This window comes from Entelurus aequoreus, linkage group LG02 (assembly GCF_033978785.1).
Source record: "Entelurus aequoreus isolate RoL-2023_Sb linkage group LG02, RoL_Eaeq_v1.1, whole genome shotgun sequence".
In the NCBI taxonomy this organism is placed as follows: domain Eukaryota; kingdom Metazoa; phylum Chordata; class Actinopteri; order Syngnathiformes; family Syngnathidae; genus Entelurus; species Entelurus aequoreus.
The window spans coordinates 4,565,477-4,585,476 of record NC_084732.1 but is presented as its reverse complement, the minus strand read 5'-3'; the positions used below and the strand labels follow the sequence as shown (position 1 = coordinate 4,585,476).

At 31.4% G+C, this 20,000-nt stretch overlaps 1 protein-coding gene across 2 annotated transcripts in view; it reads left to right on the top strand.

Moving 5' to 3' along the window:
• The window catches only part of cdh8 (cadherin 8), a 465,099-nt gene that overhangs the window by 379,920 nt on the left and 65,179 nt on the right, over positions 1 to 20,000 (top strand). For both annotated transcript variants that reach the window (XM_062020585.1, XM_062020584.1), the window contains exons 5-6: positions 7,394 to 7,561; positions 10,312 to 10,499. In XM_062020585.1, the coding sequence (XP_061876569.1) occupies positions 7,394 to 7,561; positions 10,312 to 10,499 (356 nt within the window). The remainder of the gene's footprint in view (positions 1 to 7,393; positions 7,562 to 10,311; positions 10,500 to 20,000) is intronic.

The following is a 20,000-nucleotide window of genomic DNA, read 5'->3' as shown; positions in this document are numbered from 1 at the left end:
CCTGCGGCGTAGGTAAATGGACATATGCTTGTATTGTGTGTGTGAATAGACAAACAGATGTTTGTATGTGTATGGATAGACAGTTGTTTATTGTATGTGCGTATGTGTCAACGAGCAGGCAAATCTTTACATTGTACTATACATAATACTAGATCGACAAATGTTAAACCTACGGCATATTTAAATGGACATATGTTTCTATTTTGTGTGAATAGACAAACAGATGTTTGTATGTGAATGGGTAGGCAGATGTTTACCTTAAGTGTGTAGGTCTGTATTTCAATCAAATGGACGGACTGACATTTGTATGTGAATGGGCGGATGTTTACAATATCTGCATGGGGAAACATATGCTAATATCACCTATACGTGTGAATGGATAGACAGTTGTTTATTGTATGTGCGTATGTGTCAACGAGCAGGCAAATCTTTACATTGTACTATACATAATACTAGATCGACAATTGTTAAACCTACGGCGCAGGTAAATGGACATATGTTTCTATTTTGTGTGAATAGACAAACAGATGTTTGTATGTGAATGGGTAGGCAGATGTTTACCTTAAGTGTGTAGGCCTGTATTTCAATTGAATGGACGGACTGACATTTGTATGTGAATGGGCGGATGTTTACAATATCTGCATGGGGAAACAGATGCTAATATCACTTATTTGTGTGAATGGATAGACAGTTGTTTATTGTATGTGCGTATGTGTCAACGAGCAGACAGATGTTTACATTATGGGTGTATGTAACTAGATTGACAAATGTTAAACCTGCGGCGTAGGTAAACGGACATATGCTTGTATTGTGTGTGTGAATAGACAAACAGATGTTTGTATGTGTATGGATAGACAGTTGTTTATTGTATGTGCGTATGTGTCAACAAGCAGGCAAATCTTTACATTATACTATACATAATACTAGATTGACAAATGTTAAACCTACGGCGTAGGTAAATGGACATATGTTTCTATTTTGTGTGAATAGACAAAAATATGTTTGTATGTGTATGGATAGACAGTTGTTTATTGTATGTGCGTATGTGTCAACGAGCAGGCAAATCTTTACATTATACTATACATAATACTTGATTGACAAATGTTAAACCTACGGCGCAGGTAAATGGACATATGTTTCTATTTTGTGTGAATAGAAAAACAGATGTTTGTATGTGAATGGGTAGGCAGATGTTTACCTTAAGTGTGTAGGCAAAAGGACATTTGCCTGTATTTGAATCAAATGGACGGACTGACATTTGTATGCGAATGGGCGGATGTTTACAATATCTGCATGGGGAAACAGATGCTAATATCACCTATATGTGTGAATGGACAGACAGTTGTTTATTGTATGTGCGTATGTGTCAACGAGCAGGCAAATCTTTACATTATACTATACATAATACTAGATCGACAATTGTTAAACCTACGGCGCAGGTAAATGGACATATGTTTCTATTTTGTGTGAATAGACAAACAGATGTTTGTATGTGAATGGGTAGGCAGATGTTTACCTTAAGTGTGTAGACCTGTATGTCAATCAAATGGACGGACTGACATTTGTATGTGAATGGGCGGATGTTTACACTATCTGCATGGGGAATCAGATGCTAATATCACCTATATGTGTGAATGGATAGACAGTTGTTTATTGTATGTGCGTATGTGTCAACAAGCAGACAGATGTTTACATTTTGGGTGTATGTAACTAGATTGACAAATACAGCATACGGTATTTGAATGTTTATTATTGATGTGTTTATAAGCAGACACATGTTTACATTATTGGTGTATGTGAATGGATAGGCAGATGTTTACCTTGAATGTGTGTTGGCAAATGGACATTTGCTTGTATTTGAATCAAATGGACGGACTGGCATGTGTATGTGAATGGAGAGGTGGATGTGAATGGGCGGATGTTTACAATATCTGCATGGGGAAACAGATGCTAATATCACCTATATGTGTGAATGGATAGACAGTTGTTTATTGTATGTGCGTATGTGTCAACGAGCAGACAGATGTTTACATTATGGGTGTACTGTATGTAACTAGATTGACAAATGTTAAACCTACGGCGTAGGTAAATGGAGATATGTTTATATTGTGTGTGAATAGACAAACAGATGTTAGTATGTGAATGGATGGGCCGATTTTTACCTTAAGTGTGTAGGCAAATGGAGATTTGCTTGTATTTGAATCAAATGGACCGGCTGACATTTGTATGTGAATGGAGAGGTATATTTTTGTATTTTGTGTGAATGGATAAACATATGGTTGTATGTGAATGGATAGGCAGATGATTACTCTAAGTGTGAAGGCAAATTGACATGTGCTTGTATTTGAATTAAATGGACGGACTGACGTTTGCATGTGAAAGGAGAGGTGTGTAAATAGATTGACAAATGTTGACCTTACTGTGTAGGTAAATGGACATATGTTTATATTGTGTGTGAATAGACAAACATATTTTTGTATGTGAATGGATAGGCAGATGTTTACCTTAAGTCTGTAGGCAAATGGAGTTTTGCTTGTATTTGAATCAAATGGACGGACTGACATTTGTATATGAATGGAGAGGTAGATGTGAATGAGCGGATGTTTACAATATCTGCATGAGGAAAAAGATGCTAATATCACCTATATGTGTGAATGGATAGACAGTTGTTTATTGTATGTGTGTATGTCAACGGGTAGACAAATGTTTACATTATGGGTGTGTGTAACTAGATTGACAAATGTTAACCTTACTGCGTAGGTAAAAATGGGCATGTGTTTCTATTTTGTGTGAATAGACAAACATATGTTTGTATGTGAATGGATAGGCAGATGTCGGTGAATGGACATACGTTCACATTTTTCGTGTATGTACTGTAAATGTGTGAATGGACATGTGGATGTTTATGTTTTGGGTATGTACATCATTTTTGCGTGGAGAAATTTATAGTATATGTGAATGGACCGACGGATGTTCATTGTATGCGCGCATAACAACAGGCAAACAAATGTTTACGTTATTACTGTATTTGAATAGATAGGCAGATGTTTATTGTATGTTCGTATGTCAACGGGGGACAAATGTTTACATTATGGGTGTATGTGAATGGATTGACAAATGTTACCTTATGTGTGTAGATGAATGGACATATGTTCCTATTTAATATAACTAGACAGACATATGTTTATATGTGAGTGAACAGATGTTCACGTTTTGTGTGCGTGCAGATATTGGCATTTATGTACGTGAATGGACAAACATTTGCATTATGTGTAAATGGACAGGTGGATGTTTACATTTTGAGTATTACAATGTGCATACATTTGCACTATGTAAACATGATGTTTACATGATGTGTGTATGTGAATGGATTGACAAATGCTATGTACGTATGTGTGTAGATGGATGCAGTTATGTTTACTTGGCAGAGATCGAAACTGGCACCCTGGTATGTGAATGGACAAACATGATTATCGCCGCCGCGTGTGGTTATTTTGCGAGTGGCCTCCAAAAGAGGAGCTGACCCCCAAATGGTGCTCTGTAAACACAGGCGGCCTCTGTTCTCCATTCTCGGCTCAGAGACCGAGGCGAGGGTTTTTCCATTCACATGATGGTCCTGCGGGGAGTGTGTTTCCTGAGTGGATTATTGTCAGTGAGGTCCACTCCAGATGAAAGCAGACAGACGCCATCATCCACACACAATTACAATACAAATGGCGGCAGACTGCGGAACAACGTGCCGGAAAACAAGCACAGCATCCTTCCCTTTTTTTTTTTTTTTTTTTTTTTTTTTTCATTCTCGGAGGCTCTGCTCATGCAGAAGAAACACCTGCAGGGAATTCCTCACCTGTGCTTGCTAAAATAATGTCTGCTAACAAACTGTCAAGGAAGGTGGACAAGAAGTTTAGCATGCAAATGTACTAAAAAAAAAAAAAAAAAAAAAAAAAAAAAGCACTATTACTACTAAATGTGTAAAAGCACTTCAACTATTAAATGTGTAAAAGTACTACAACTACTAAATGTGTAAAAGTACTACCACTACTAAATGTGTAAAAGTACTACAACTACTAAATGTGTAAAAGTACTACCACTACTAAATGTGTAAAAGTACTACAACGACTACTAAATGTGTAAAAGTACTACAACGACTACTAAATGTGTAAAATTACTTCAACTACTAAATGTGTAAAAGTACTACCACTACTAAATGTGTAAAAGTACTACAACTAACAAATGTGTAAAAGTAGTACAACGACTACTAAATGTGTAAAAGTACTACAATGACAACTAAATGTGTAAAAGTACTACAACTACTAAATGTGTAAAAGTACTCCAACTACTAAATGTAAAAAAAAACTTCAAGTACTAAATGTGTAAAAGTACAGCTACTACTAAATGTGTAAAAGTACTGGAACTACTATTAAATGTGTAAAAGTACTACAACTACTAAATGTGTAAAAGTACTACAACTACTAAATGTGTAAAAGTACAACTACTAATAACTGTGTAAAAGTACTATAACTACTACATATGTACAATTACTACAACTATTAATTGTGTAAAAGTACTACAACTACTAAATGTGTAAAAGTAAAACTACTACTAAATGTGTAAAAGTACTACAACTACTAAATGTGTAAAAATATTACTACTAACAAATGTGTAAAAGTACTACAACTACTAAATGTGTAAAAGTACAACTACTAATAAATGTGTAAAAGTACTAGAACTACTACTAAATGTGTAAAAGTAATACAACTACTAAATGTGTACAAGTAGAACTACTTCTAAATGTGTAAAAGTACTACAACTACTAAATGTGTAAAAGTACTCCAACTACTAAATGTGTGAACGTACTACTACTACTAAATGTGTAAAAGTACTACAACTAATAAATGTGTAAAAGTACTACAACGACTACTAGATGTGTAAAAGAACTACAACTACTAAATGTGTAAAAGTACTACAATGACTACTAAATGTGTAAAAGTACTACAACTACTAAATGTGTAAAAGTACTCCAACTACTAAATGTATAAAAGTACTACAAGTACTAAATGTGTAAAAGTACAACTACTACTAAATGTGTAAAAGTGCTACCACTACTAAATGTGTAAAAGTACTACAACTACTAAATGTGTAAAAGTACTACTACTAACAAATGTGTAAAAGTACTACAACTACAAAATGTGTAAAAGTACAACAACTAATAAATGTGTAAAAGTACTAGAACTACTACTAAATGTGTAAAAGTAATACAACTACTAAATGTGTACAAGTAGAACTACTACTAAATGTGTACAAGTAGAACTACTTCTAAATGTGTAAAAGTACTACAACTACTAAATGTGTAAAAGTACTCCAAATACTAAATGTGTGAACGTAGTACTACTACTAAATGTGTAAAAGTACTACAACTAATAAATGTGTAAAAGTACTACAACGACTACTAGATGTGTAAAAGAACTACAACTACTAAATGTGTAAAAGTACTACAATGACTACTAAATATGTAAAAGTACTAAAACTACTAAATGTGTAAAAGTACTCCAAATACTAAATGTATAAAAGTACTAAATGTGTAAAAGTACAACTACTACTAAATGTGTAAAAGTAATAGAACTACTACTAAATGTGTAAAAGTACTACAACTACTAAATGTGTAAAAGTGCAACCACTACTAAATGTGTAAAAGTACAACTACTACTAAATGTGTAAAAGTACTACAACTACTAAATGTGTAAAAGTACTACTACTAACAAATGTGTAAAAGTATTACAACTACTAAATGTGTAAAAGTACAATTACTAATAAATGTGTAAAAGTACTAGAACTACTACTAAATGTGTAAAAGTGCTACAACTACTAAATGTCTAAAAGTACTACAACGACTACTAAATGTGTAAAAGTAATACAACTATTAAATGTGTACAAGTAGAACTACTACTAAATGTGTAAAAGTATAACTACTTCTAAATGTGTAAAAGTACTACAACTACTAAATGTGCAAAAGTACTACTACTAAAACATGTGTAAAAGTATTACAACGACTAAGTGTGTAAAATTACAACTACTAATTAATGTGTAAAAGTATGACTACTACTAAATCTGTAAAAGTACTCCAACTACTAAATGTGTGAACGTACTACTACTACTAACTGTGTAAAAGTACTACTACTAAAACATGTGTAAAAGTACTACAACTACTGAATGTGTAAAAGTACAACTATTACTAAATGTGTAAAAGTACAACTACTACTAAACGTGTAAAAGTACAATTACTACTAAATGTGTAAAATTATTACAACTACTAAATGTGTAAAAGTACTAGAACTACTACTAAATGTGTAAAAGTACAACTACAACTAAATCTGTAAAAGTAGTACAACTACTACTAAATGTGTAAAAGTACAACTACAACTAAATCTGTAAAAGTAGTACAACTACTACTAAATGTGTAAAAGTACAATAAATACTACTACATGTGTAAAAGTACAACTACTACTAAATTTGTAAAAGTACAATTACTACTAATTGTGTAAAAGTACTATGACTACTAATGTGTAAAATTACTACAACTATGAAATGTATAAAAGTACTACAACTACTAAATGTGTAAAAGTAAAACTACTCCTAAATGTGTAAAAAACAACTACTACAAAATGTGTAAAAGTACTAGAAATACTATTAAATGTGTAAAAGTACTACAACTACTAAATGTATAAAAGTACTGCAACTACTAAATGTGTAAAAGTACAACTAATACTAAATATGTAAAAGTACAACAACTACTAAATGTGTAAAAGTACAACTATTATTGAATGTGTAAAAGTACAACTACTACTAACAATGTAAAAGTACTATGACTACTAAATGTGTAAAATTACTACAACTATGAAATGTATAAAAGTACTACAACTACTAAATGTGTAAAAGTAAAAATACTTCTAAATGTGTAAAAAACAACTACTACAAAATGTGTAAAAGTACTAGAAATACTATTAAATGTGTAAAAGTACAACAACGACTAAATGTGTAAAAGTAATACAACTACTAAATGTGTAAAAGTACAACCATTACTAAATGTGTGAAAGTACAACTACTACTAAATGTGTGAAAGTACAACTACTACTAATTGTGTAACAGTATTATGACTACTAAATGTGTAAAATTACTACAACTTTGAAATGTGTAAAAGTACTACAACTACTAAATGTGTAAAAAAACAACTACTACAAAATGTGTAAAAGTATTACAACTACTAACTGTATAAAAGTACTACAAGTACTAAATGTACAAAAGTACTACAGGTACTAAATGTGTAAAAGTACTACAACTACTACTAAATGTAAAAAGTAGTTAGTTTGACTTTGTGTTTGTGTTGTTCCCTCAGCCACCATCAAAGTGGCTCTGCACGGGATGGACCGGGAGATGAGGGAGGAGTACCTGGTGGTCATCCAGGCCAAAGACATGGGCGGTCACATGGGTGGTCTGTCAGGGACCACCACGGTCACGGTCACGCTCACAGACATCAACGACAACCCGCCCAAGTTCTCCAAAAGTGAGTAGTACTACTGCGCTACTGCAGTACTCACCTCATCCTGTTGGTGGAGGAAATACACAACATAAAACTGCTGTTTTTAACTGCAATCATTTTGTAAATGAAACTTTTTTTAGTAGAATAACTTTTTTTGTGTTGTAAAATGTTGACTTTTTTTCCATATAAAAATTACAACTTTTTTCACAAAATTTGCCACATTTATTCTCATATTATTGTGACTTTAATATTTTAAAATATTAATTTTGTAAAGTTCAGACATTTTTAAATTAATTTCTGACTTTGTTCCCATAAAATTGTAGGATTTCCTGATAAAAGTTTTAGGAAATAAATACAAAACTAAATACATGTTTTGTATTTAGTTTGTAATCCCTTTAAATACAAAACATGTTTTAAAATTTGGACTTTTTTACCATATAAAAACATTTTTCACATTATTTGAAAAATATATTCTTACAATATTTGGCCTTTCTTCGTAAATTCAGACTTTTTTTTTGGTAATTTAAAAAATAAATAAATTAAAAATAAATACAAAAATATTAAATTAATTCCTCAAAAATAAAAAATAAAATTTGTAATTTTGACTTTTTTCTCATGTAAAAAAAAATGTTCTCCATTATTTTTCAAATGTATTCTTATATTGTGAATTTCATATTATAATATTGTTTTTTTTTGTAAAATGTAGCCTTTTTAAAATTTCATTTTGACTTGTTTCCTATAAAATTGTAGATTTACTTATAAAAAAAAATATTTTATTCGTAGATAAACGAAAATTGTAAAATTGTGACTTTACCATATAAAAAATAAAAAATAAATCACGTTATTTGACAAATTTATTCTTACAAAAATGAGTATTTGTTCGTAAATCCAGCCATTTTTTTGTTAATTTATAAAAATTTAAAAAATTGAATGAATTCCTCAAAAAAAGTATTACTTTTTTGTAAAGTATAAAAAAAATTGTGCAATTTTAATTGATTTTCTCATGTAAAAATAAAACTTTATTTCCATTATTTGTCAAATGTATTCTCATAAAATTGTGACTTTCATATTGTAATTTTTGTTTTTGTTTTTATAAAATTCAGACTTTTTAAAATTAATTTCTGACTTTGTTACGATAAAATTGTAGGATTTCCTAATAAAAAGTTTTTTTTTTTTTTAATCCCTCTAACTACAATTTTTCTTTTTTAAATGTTGACTTTTTTCCTACATAAAAATTAAAACTTTTTTCACATTATTTGACAAGTGTATTCTTACAATATTTGGCCTTTTTTCATAAATTCAGACATTTTTTTTTGGTTAATTTATTTGTAAATTGTGACTTTACCATATAAAAAATAAAAAAATAATCACATTATTTGACAAATTTATTCTTACAAAAATTAGTATTTTTTCGTAAACTGAGACATTTTTTTGTTGATTTATAAAAATTTAAAAAATTGAATGAATTCCTCAAAAAAAGTATTACTTTTTTGTAAGGTATAAAAAAATGTGCAATTTTGACTAGTTTCTCATGTAAAAATAAAACTTTTTTCCCAGTTTTTGTCAAATGTTTTCTCTTAATATTGCGACTTTCATATTGTAACTTTTTTTTTTTTTTTTTTTTTTTAAAGTTCAGACTTTTTAAAATTAAATTCTGACTTTTTTCCAATACAATTGTAGGATTTCCTACTAAAGGTTTTTTATTTATTTTTTATAATCCTTCCTAATACAAAACATTTTTTAAAATGTTGACTTTTTACCATTTAAAAATTACAACTTTTTTTTCACATTATTTAACAAATTTATTTTTACAATATGTGGCCTTTTTTTCGTAAATCCAGACTTTTTTTTGTTAATTTATTAAAAATAAAAATGTAATTGTTCAATTTTGAATTTTTCTCATGTAAATTCATTTCAAGTACTACAACTACTAAATGTGTAGAAGTAATACAACTACTAAATGTTCAAAAGTACTACAACTACTAAATATGTAGAAGTAATACAACTACTAAATGTTCAAAAGTACTACAACTACTAAATGTGTAAAAGTACAACTACTACTAAATGTTTAAAAGTACAACTACTACTAAATGTGTAGCAGTACTACACCTACTAAATGTGTAAAAGTACTACAACTTCTAAAAGAGAAGTACAATTACTACTAAATGTGTAAAAGTACAACTACTACTAAAAGTGTAAAAGTACTAAAACTACTATTAAATGTGTAGAAGTACAACTAATAAATGTTCAAAAGTACTACAACTACTAAATGTGTAAAAGTACAACTACTACTAAATGTTTAAAAGTACAACTACTACTAAATGTGTAGAAGTACTACACTTACTAAATGTGTAAAAGTACTACAACTTCTAAAAAAGTAGTACAATTACTACTAAATGTGTAAAAGTACAACTACTACTAAAAGTGTAAAAGTACTAAAACTACTATTAAATGTGTAGAAGTACAACTACTAAATGTGTAAAAGTACTACAACTACTACTGAATGTGTAAAAATAGTACAAGTACTGGGACGTGTGCAAAAGTAGTACAAGTACTGGGACGTGTGTAAAAGTAGTACAAGTACTATGATGTGTGTAAAAGTAGTACAAGTACTGTGACGTGTGTAAAAGTAGTACAGGTACTATGATGTGTGTAAAAGTAGTACAAGTACTGTGACGTGTGTAAAAGTAGTACAGGTACTAGGACGTGTGTAAAAGTAGTACAAGTACTATGACATGAGTGTGTGTGTGTGTGTGTGTGTGTGTTTGTGGCAGGTGTGTATGAGTTTGTGGTGTCAGAGGAGGTGGGAGTGGGCCAGACCGGAGGCAGAGTGAAGGCCATGGACAGAGACGTGGGAGACAACAGCAAGTCCCACTACAAGATCCTGGAAGGAGACGACCAGGGAGTGTTTGACATCATCACTGATGACCTCACTCAGGAGGGAATCCTGCGACTCAGAAAGGTCAGACACTGACCGTCCACACTGTCTCCTTGTCTCCTTATCTCCTTGTCCCTTGTTACCTTGTCTCCTTGTACAGTATCACTACTACTACATTACTTACTGTATATTACTTGTACAGTATCACTACTATTCATAGACTTAGAATGGCCAGATCTAGCCTTAGACTTAGATTGGTCAGATCTAGTCTTAGACTTAGATTGGTCAGATCCAGTCTCACTTTTAGATTGGTCAGATATTGTCTTCGACCTATATTGGTCCCATCTAGTCTTAGACTTAGATTAGTCACATCTAGTCTTAGACTGGTCAGATCTAGTCATAGACTTAGATTGGTTAGATATAGTCTTAGACTTAAAATTGTCAGATCTAATCTTAGACTTAGATTGGTCAGATCTATTCTTAGATTTAGATCGGTCAGATCTAGTCTTAGACTTAGATCAGTCAGCTCTAGTCTTAGACTTACAGTATATTGGTAATATCTCGTCATAGACATAGAATGGTCAGATGTAGTGTTGGACTTAGATTGGTCAGATCTAGTCTTAGACTGGTCAGATCTAGTCTTAGACTTAGATTGGTCAGATCCAGTCTCACTTTTAGATTGGTCAGATATTGTCTTAGACTTATATTGGTCACATCTAGTCTTAGACTTAGATTAGTCAGATCTAGTCTTAGACTGGTCAGATCTAGTCTTAGACTTATATTGGTCAGATCCAGTCTCACTTTTAGATTGGTCAGATATTGTCTTAGACTTATATTGGTCACATCTAGTCTTAGACTTAGATTAGTCAGATCTAGTCTTAGACTGGTCAGATCTAGTCTTAGACTTAGATTGGTTAGATATAGTCTTAGACTTAAAATAGTCAGATCCAATCTTAGCCTTAGATTGGTCAGATCTATTCTTAGATTTAGATCGGTCAGATCTAATCTTAGACTTAGATCAGTCAGCTCTAGTCTTAGACTTACAGTATATTGGTCATATCTCGTCTTAGACATAGAATGGTCAGATCTAGTGTTAGACTTAGATTGGTCAGATCTAGTCTTAGACTGGTCAGATCTAGTCTTAGACTTAGATTGGTCAGATCCAGTCTCACTTTTAGATTGGTCAGATATTGTCTTTGACTTATATTGGTCACATCTAGTCTTAGACTTAGATTAGTCAGATCTAGTCTTAGACTGGTCTGATCTAGTCTTAGACTTAGATTGGTCAGATATGGTCTTAGACTTAAAATAGTCAGATCTAATCTTATACTTATATTTGTCAGATCTATTCTTAGATTTAGATCGGTCAGATCTAATCTTAGACTTAGATCAGTCAGCTCTAGTCTTAGACTTACAGTATATTGGTCATATCTCATCTTAGACATAGAATGGTCAGATCTAGTGTTAGACTTAGATTGGTCAGATCTAGTCTTAGACTTAGATTAGTCAGATCCACTCTTAGACTTAGATTGGTCGGATCTAGTCTTAGGCTTAGATAGGTCATATTGGTCAGGCTGGTGCCAAAACCCCAAATATTTATAGTCCAATACCAGGAGGGTGTGCCTGGGCAAGGATGGTCTCGCCCTATTATAGTGAGGAAAACAACTGTTGAGATGGAAACGAGACAACCCTCGTGTCAATGCCAGCGACAGTGGTGGAAGTGTAGTTTCCCTAGTTAGCATTGAGGCTAAACCGCCCAAAGTTTAAGATTTCAGCCCGGGACTTTCCGTGACATAGGGCGCAACTTTCGGTCTTCAGGTCAGGGTCTTCTAAAACCCGGGGGAGACCTGGCATTGACCAGTCCCTTTTGAAGACTTCGATTTTTCCGAAAAGATTTGGGTTAATGGATATTGAATTTTCCTTACCCTCTTTATGATGTTGTACTTCAATTGTTGTTTTGTTCCACCTCTTATGAAAAAATTGCTTTTTCCATAGAACTTACCGACTCCTTCCCTTTGGGAACGTCAGCCTGTTCATTAAAAACTTGTCCTATTCATGAGATCATTTTGAAAGTGCGACATTGACTCGCGTACGCGTTGTCGATGCAACACGGCCTCAATCTTGTCTTAGACTTAGATTGGACAGATCTCGTTTTAGACTTAGATAAGTCAGATCAAGTCTTAGACTTAGATTGGTCAGGTCTAGTCTTAGACTTAGATTGGTTATATCTAGTCTTGGACTTAAAATGGTCAGATCCAGTCTTAGACTTAGATTGGTCAGATCTATTCTTAGATTTAGATCGGTCAGATCTATCAGTCAGCTCTAGTCTTAGACTATAATTGGTCATATCTCGTCTTAGACATAGAATGGTCAGATCTAGTCTTAGACTTAGATTGGTCAGATCCAGTCTTAGACTTAGATTGGTCAGATCTAGTCTTAGGCTTAGATTGGTCAGATCCACTCTTAGGCTTAGATTGGTCAGATTGGTCAGGCTGGTGCCAAAACCCCAAATATTTATAATCCAATACCAGGAGGGTGTGCCTGGGCAAGGATGGTCTCGCCATATTATAGTGAGGAAAACAACTGTTGAGATGCAAACGAGACAACCCTCGTGTCAATGCCAGCGACAGTGGTGGAAGTGTAGTTTCCCTCGTTAGCATTGAGGCTAAACCGCCCAAAGTTTAAGATTTTAGACCGGGACTTTCCGTGACATAGGGCGCAACTTTCAGTCTTCAGGCCAGGGTCTCCTAAAAACTCCTTCTAAAACCCGGGGTAGACCTAGCATTGACCAGTCCCTTTTGAAGACTTCGATTTTTCCGAAAAGATTTCGGTTAATGGATATTGAATTTTCCTTACCCTCTTTATGATGTTGTACTTCAATTGTTGTTTTGTTCCACCTCTTATTGAAAAAGTGCTTTTTCCGTAGAACTTACCGACTCCTTCCCTCTGGGAGCGTCAGCCTGTTCATTAAAAACTTGTCCTATTCATGAGATCATTTTGAAAGCGCGACATTGACTCTCGTACGCGTTGTCGATGCAACACGGTCTCAATCTTGTCTTAGACTTAGATTGGACAGATCTCGTTTCAGACTTAGATTTGTCAGATCTAGGCTTGGACTTAGATTGGTCAGCTCTAGTCTTAGACTTAAAATGGTCAGATCCAGTCTTAGACTTAGATTGGTCAGATCCAGTCTTAGACTTAGATTGGTCAGATCTATTCTTAGATTTTGATCGGTCATATCTATCAGTCAGCTCTAGTCTTAGACTATAATTGGTCATATATCGTCTTAGACATAGATTGGTCAGATCTAGTCTTAGACTTAGATTGGTCAGATCCAGTATAAGATTTAGATTGGTCAGATTGGTCAGGCTGGTGCCAAAACCCCAAATATTTATAATCCAATACCAGGAGGGTGTGCCTGGGCAAGGATGGTCTCGGCCTATTATAGTGAGGAAAACAACTGTTGAGATGCAAATGAGACAACCCTCGTGTCAATGCCAGCAACAGTGGTGGAAGTGTATTTTCCCTAGTTAGCATTGAGGCTAAACCGCCCAAAGTTTAAGATTTAAGCCCGGGACTTTCCGTGACATAGGGCGCAACTTTCGGTCTTCAGGCCAGAGTCTTCTAAAACCCGGGGGAGACCTGGCATTGACCAGTCCCTTTTGAAGACTTCGATTTTTCCTAAAAGATTTGGGTTAATGGATATTGAATTTTCCTTACCCTCTTTATGATGTTGTACTTCAATTGTTGTTTTGTTCCACCTCTTATTGAAAAAGTGCTTTTTCCGTAGAACTTACCGACTCCTTCCCTCTGGGAGCGTCAGCCTGTTCATTAAAAACTTGTCCTATTCATGAGATCATTTTGAAAGCGCGACATTGACTCTCGTACGCGTTGTCGATGCAACACGGCCTCTGATTATTTCCTGCCAGATACAAAGTCTGCAGCGATCCCGGCCCGGATAGCAGCGACGTGCCTTTAAGTAATTAGAGCACCCAGTTGCATATCTTGGCCATGCCGCAATGTGCGGAATTTGCATGTGCGAGCTTCCCCGTATTCTAACAACGCCCGTAAACAAAGAAGACCTATTCAAAGCCTATTTATAAATGTATGTATTCCATATTCTGTCTATAGGCGCCGCCAGGAGATTAAACGTATCGATTGACAGACGGATGTTCCTAAATCTGTCTGCCGAGGAGCATCTCTAAGGGTCGGAAGGATTTTTTTTTGTTGGGTAGGTCGTGACGTAATTCGCCATTATCCCAAGGGCAGGCGGTGTGACTTAGTTAAAGTGGGAACGATGGGGCGAGCGTGGGAGGCGGGCCGTGCACAAAAACTCGGGCGATCCGCGCGGGACGAGGGAAAGAGAAGGAAAAAAAATAAAAAAATCCATCCGTTGCAGCGAGAAAAGCGGAGACAAAGTCATAAAAGCGCCGGCTGTTGACAAAGCAAATGTCAGATGTGTTTCGCTCGTAGGCAACGTACTCGCCATGTCTCATGTCTGAGGGGGCGTTTAACAGCGCCTGGTTTTTTTGTTGTTTGTTTTTTGGTTCTGGTGTTCTTTCACAAAGCAAAATGATGGGTTGTTGTGCAGTTTTGACTTCTTTCTCATGTAAAAAAAAAAAAAAAAAATGTCCCAATTATTTTTCAAATTAATTCTTACATTGTGACTTTCATATTGTAAAATTCAGACTTTTTAAAATGTATTTCTGACTTTTTTACGATAAAATTGTAGGATGTCCTCAAAAAAGTTAGTTCTGTTTTGTTATTCCTATAAATACAAAATAACATTGTAAAAATGTAGACTTTTTTTTTTACCAGATAAAAATGACAACTTTTTTCCACATTACTTGAAAAAATTATTTTTTTAATATTTGGCTTTTCAAACACTAAAATATATTTTTTTTTTGTAAATTAAGTCTATTTTTTTTGTTAATTTCTGCCTTTTTTTATTTTTTTTCACAGCGCCTGTTTTTTTTTTTGGTTTTGATATTTTTTCACAAAGCAAAATTATGGGTTATTCTGCAGTTATGACTTCTTTCTCATGTTAAAAAAATAAATAAATAAAATGTCCCCATTATTTTTCAAATGAATTCTTATATTGTGACTTTCATATTGTATTTTTTTTTTTTTGTTGTTGTAAAATTCAGACTTTTTAAAATTTATTTCTGACTTTTTTCCGATAAAATTGTAGGATGTCCCCAAAAAGTTAGTTCCATTTTGTTATTCCTATAAATACAGAATAATATTGTAAAAATTTAGACTTTTTTTTACCAAATAAAAATGACAACTTTTTTCCACATTATTTGACAAATGTACTCTTATAATATTTGGCTTTTCAAAGACTAAAATACAAATATATTTTTTTGTAAATTAAGACATTTTTTTTTGTTACATTCTGACTTTTTTTTTTTTTTCGCAGCGCCTGTTTTTTTTTGTTTTGTTTTGTTTTGGTATCCTTTCACAAAGCAAAATTAAGGGTTATTGCGCAGTTTTGACTTATTTCTCAGGAAAACAAATAAAATAATAAAAAAAATAAAAATAAAGGTCCCCATTATTTTTCAAATGAATTCTTATATTGTGACTTTCATATTACAAAATGTTTTTTTTTGTTTTTAAATTTAGACTTTTTCAAATGTATTTCTGAATTTTTTCCGATAAAGTTGTAGGATGTCCTCAAAAAAGTTAGTTCTGTTTTGTTATTCCTATAAATACAAAATAACATAGTAAAAATGTAGACTCTATTTTAACGAGTACAAATGACAACTTTTTTCCACTTTATTTGAACATCTTGACATTGATTTTTTTTTTACAGCGCCTGTTTTTTTTGTTTTTGTTTTTGTTTTGGTATCCTTTCACAAAGCAAAATGATGGGTTATTGTGCAGTTGTGACTTGTTTCTCATGTAAAAAATCAAAAAAATAAAAATAAATGAATAAATGTCCCCATTATTTTTCAAATGAATTCTTATAGTGTGACTTTCATATTATAAAATGTTTTTTTTGTTTTTAAATTCAGACTTTTTCAAATGTAGTTCTGTCTTTTTTCCGATAAAATTGTAGGACGTCCTCAAAAAAGTTAGTTCTGTTTTGTTATTCCTATAAATACAAAATAACATTGTAAAAATTTAGACTTTTTTTTTTTTACCAAATAAAATAGACAACTTTTTTCCACATTATTTGACAAATGTACTCTTATACTATTTGGCTTTTCAAAGACTAAAATAAAAATATATTTTTTTGTAAATTAAGAAAAAAATGTTGGGTTAATTTCTGACTTTTTTTTTTTCACAGCGCCTGTTTTTTTTTTGTGTGTTTTTTTTTTTTTGGTTTTGGTATTCTTTCACAAAGCAAATGATGGGTTATTGTTTTGACTTCTTTCTCATGTAAAAATAAAGAAACACATGTCCCCATTATTTTTCAAATTAATTCTTATACTGTGACTTTCATATTGTAATTTTTTTTTTTTTGTTGTAAAATTTAGACTTTTTAAAATTTATTTCTGCCTTTTTTCCAATAAAATTGTAGGATGTCCTCAAAAAGTTAGTTCTATTTTGTTATTCCTCTAAATACAGAATAACATTTTAAAAATGTAGACTTTTGTTACCAAATAAAAATGACATTATAATATTTGGCTTTTCAAAGACTAAAATACAAATATTTTTTTTTTGTAAATTAAGACTTTTTTTGTTGTTAATTCTGACTTTAAAAAAAATTAAAAAAAATTATGAATTTGATCAAAAAAAAGTATTATATTTTTTCCTAAAAATGTAAAGCGATGAGGTGGTGACTTGTCCAGGGTGTACGCCGCCTTCCGCCCGAATGCAGCTGAGATAGGCTCCAGCACCCTCCGCGACCCAAAAGGGACAAGCGGTAGAAAATGGATGGATGGATGGATATTGTAAAATGATTTTTTAAACATTTTTTGTAAAATTCATACTTGTTATAATGTATTTCTGACTTTTTCCGATAAAATTGTAGGACGTCCTCAAAAAAGTTAGTTCTGTTTTGTTATTCCTATAAATACAAAATAGCATTGTAAACATTTAGACTTTTTTTTACCAAATAAAAATGACAACTTTTTTCCACATTATTCGACAAATTTACTCTTATAATATTTGGCTTTTCAATGACTAAAATAAAAATATTTTTTTTGTAAATTAAAAGTTTTTTTTTTTTTTAATTCTGACTTTAAAAAAAAAAAAAAAACATTTATGAATTTGATTAAAAAAAAGGATTATATTTTTTCCTAAAAATGTAAAGCGATGAGGTGGCGACTTGTCCAGGGTGTACGCCGCCTTCCGCCCGAATGCAGCTGAGATAGGCTCCAGCACCCTCTGCGACCCAAAAGGGACAAGCGGTAGAAAATGGATGGATGGATGGATGGATGGATGGATGGATGGATATTGTAAAATGATTTTTTTTTAATTTTTTGTAAAATTCATACTTTTTATAATGTATTTCTGACTTTTTTCCGATAAAATTGTAGGACGTCCTCAAAAAAGTTAGTTCTGTTTTGTTATTCCTATAAATACAAAATTACATTGTAAAAATTTAGACTTTTTTTCTACCAAATAAAAATGACAACTTTTTTCCACATTCTTTGACAAATGTACTCTTCTAATATTTGGCTTTTCAAAGACTACAATAAAAATATATTTTTTAGTAAATTAAGACTTCTTTTTTTTTCTTCTTTTTGTTAATTTCTGCCTTTTTTATTTAAAGAATAAAAAATAAAATATCCCCATTATTTTTCAAATGAATTCTTATATTGTGACTTTAATATTGTATTATTTTTTTTTTTTTTGTAAAATTCACTTTTTAAAATTTATTTCTGACTTTTTTCCAATAAAATTGTAGGATGTCCTCAAAAAGTTAGTTCTATTTTGTTATTCCTATAAATACAGAATAACATTTTAAAAATGTAGACTTTTTTTTACCAAATAAAAATGACATATTTTTTCCACATTATTTGACAAATGTACTCTTATAATATTTGGCTTTTCAAAAACTAAAATAATTTTTTTTTTTTTTGTAAATTAAGACTTTTTTTTTTTGTTAATTCTGACTTAAAAAAAATAATTAAAAAAACTTATGAATTTGTTGAAAAAAAAGTATAATATTTTTTCCTAAAAATGTAAAGCGATGAGGTGGCGACTTGTCCAGAATGTACGCCACCTTCCGCCCGAATGCAGCTGAGATAGGCTCCAGCACCCCCCGCGACTCAAAATGGACAAGCGGTAGAAAATGGATGGATGGATATTGTAAAATTATTTTTTTAAAATGTTTTGTAAAATTCATACTTTTTATAATGTATTTCTGACTTTTTTCCGATAAAATTGTAGGACGTCCTCGAAAAAGTTAGTTCTGTTCTGTAGACTTTTTTTTACCAAATAAAAATGACAATTTTTTTCCACATTATTTGACAAATGTACTCTTATGATAGTTGGCTTTTCAAAGACTAAAATAAACATACATTTTTTTGTAAATTAAGACTTTTTTGTTTTTGTTAATTTCTGACTTTTTTTTTTTTTTTTCACAGCGCCTGTTTTTTTGTTTTTGTTTTTTTTAGTTTTGGTATTCTTTCACAAAGCAAAATGATGGGTTATTGTGCAGATTTGACTTATTTCTCATGTAAAAATAAACTTTTTAATTCAGACTTTTTTTAGTTCACAATTTTTTTCTTGTAAAATTGTATGAGTTTCTCATAAACAAACTAAATTTAGTTTGTAGAAGTATAAAAAAGTTATTGAAAAATGTAATTTTTTTTCTCATGTGAAAATCATTTTTTTCTATTTGTCAATTGTATTCTTAGAATATTCAGTCTTTCAAAGAGTAAAATGAGAATATTTTTTGTAAATTAAGACTTTTTTTTTTGTTAATTTCTGACTTAAAAAAAAAAAAGTATGAATTTGTTTAAAAAAAGGTATCATTTTGTTTCCTAAAAATTACAAAAAAAAAATTATGCAATTTTGACTTTTCTCATGTAAAAATTAAACTTTTGTTCTATTATTTGTCATATGTATTCTTATAATATTATTTTTAATTCAGTATGTTTTTTAGTTCATTGTGACCTTTTTTCTAATAAAATTGTATGATTTCCTTGCAAAAAGTATTATATTTTTGTAGAAGTATAAAAAACTTATTGTAAATTTTTGACTTATTTCTCAAACTTTTTTTTTATTTAACAAAAGTTTTATAATCATATTCGGCCTTTCAAGGAGTAAAATGGCAATAGTTTTTTGTAATTTCAGAATTTTTTAGTTCATTATGACTTTTTTAAAATAAAATTGTATGAATTCCTCAAAATTATTACATTTTTTTCGTAAAAGATAAAAAAATTATATTACAATTTTCAATTTTTTTCTCATGCAAAAATAAAACGTTTTCACATTGTCAAATTTATTTTTGGAATATTCTGACTTTCAAAGTGTAAAATTAAAATATATCCTTTTTTAATTCAGACTTGTTATAGTTCACAATTTTTTTCTTATAAAATTGTATGATTTTCTCATAAAAAAAAGTATATTTTGTTTGTAGAAGTATAAAAAAGTTATTGAAAAATGTTAAAACATTTTCTTATGTAAAAA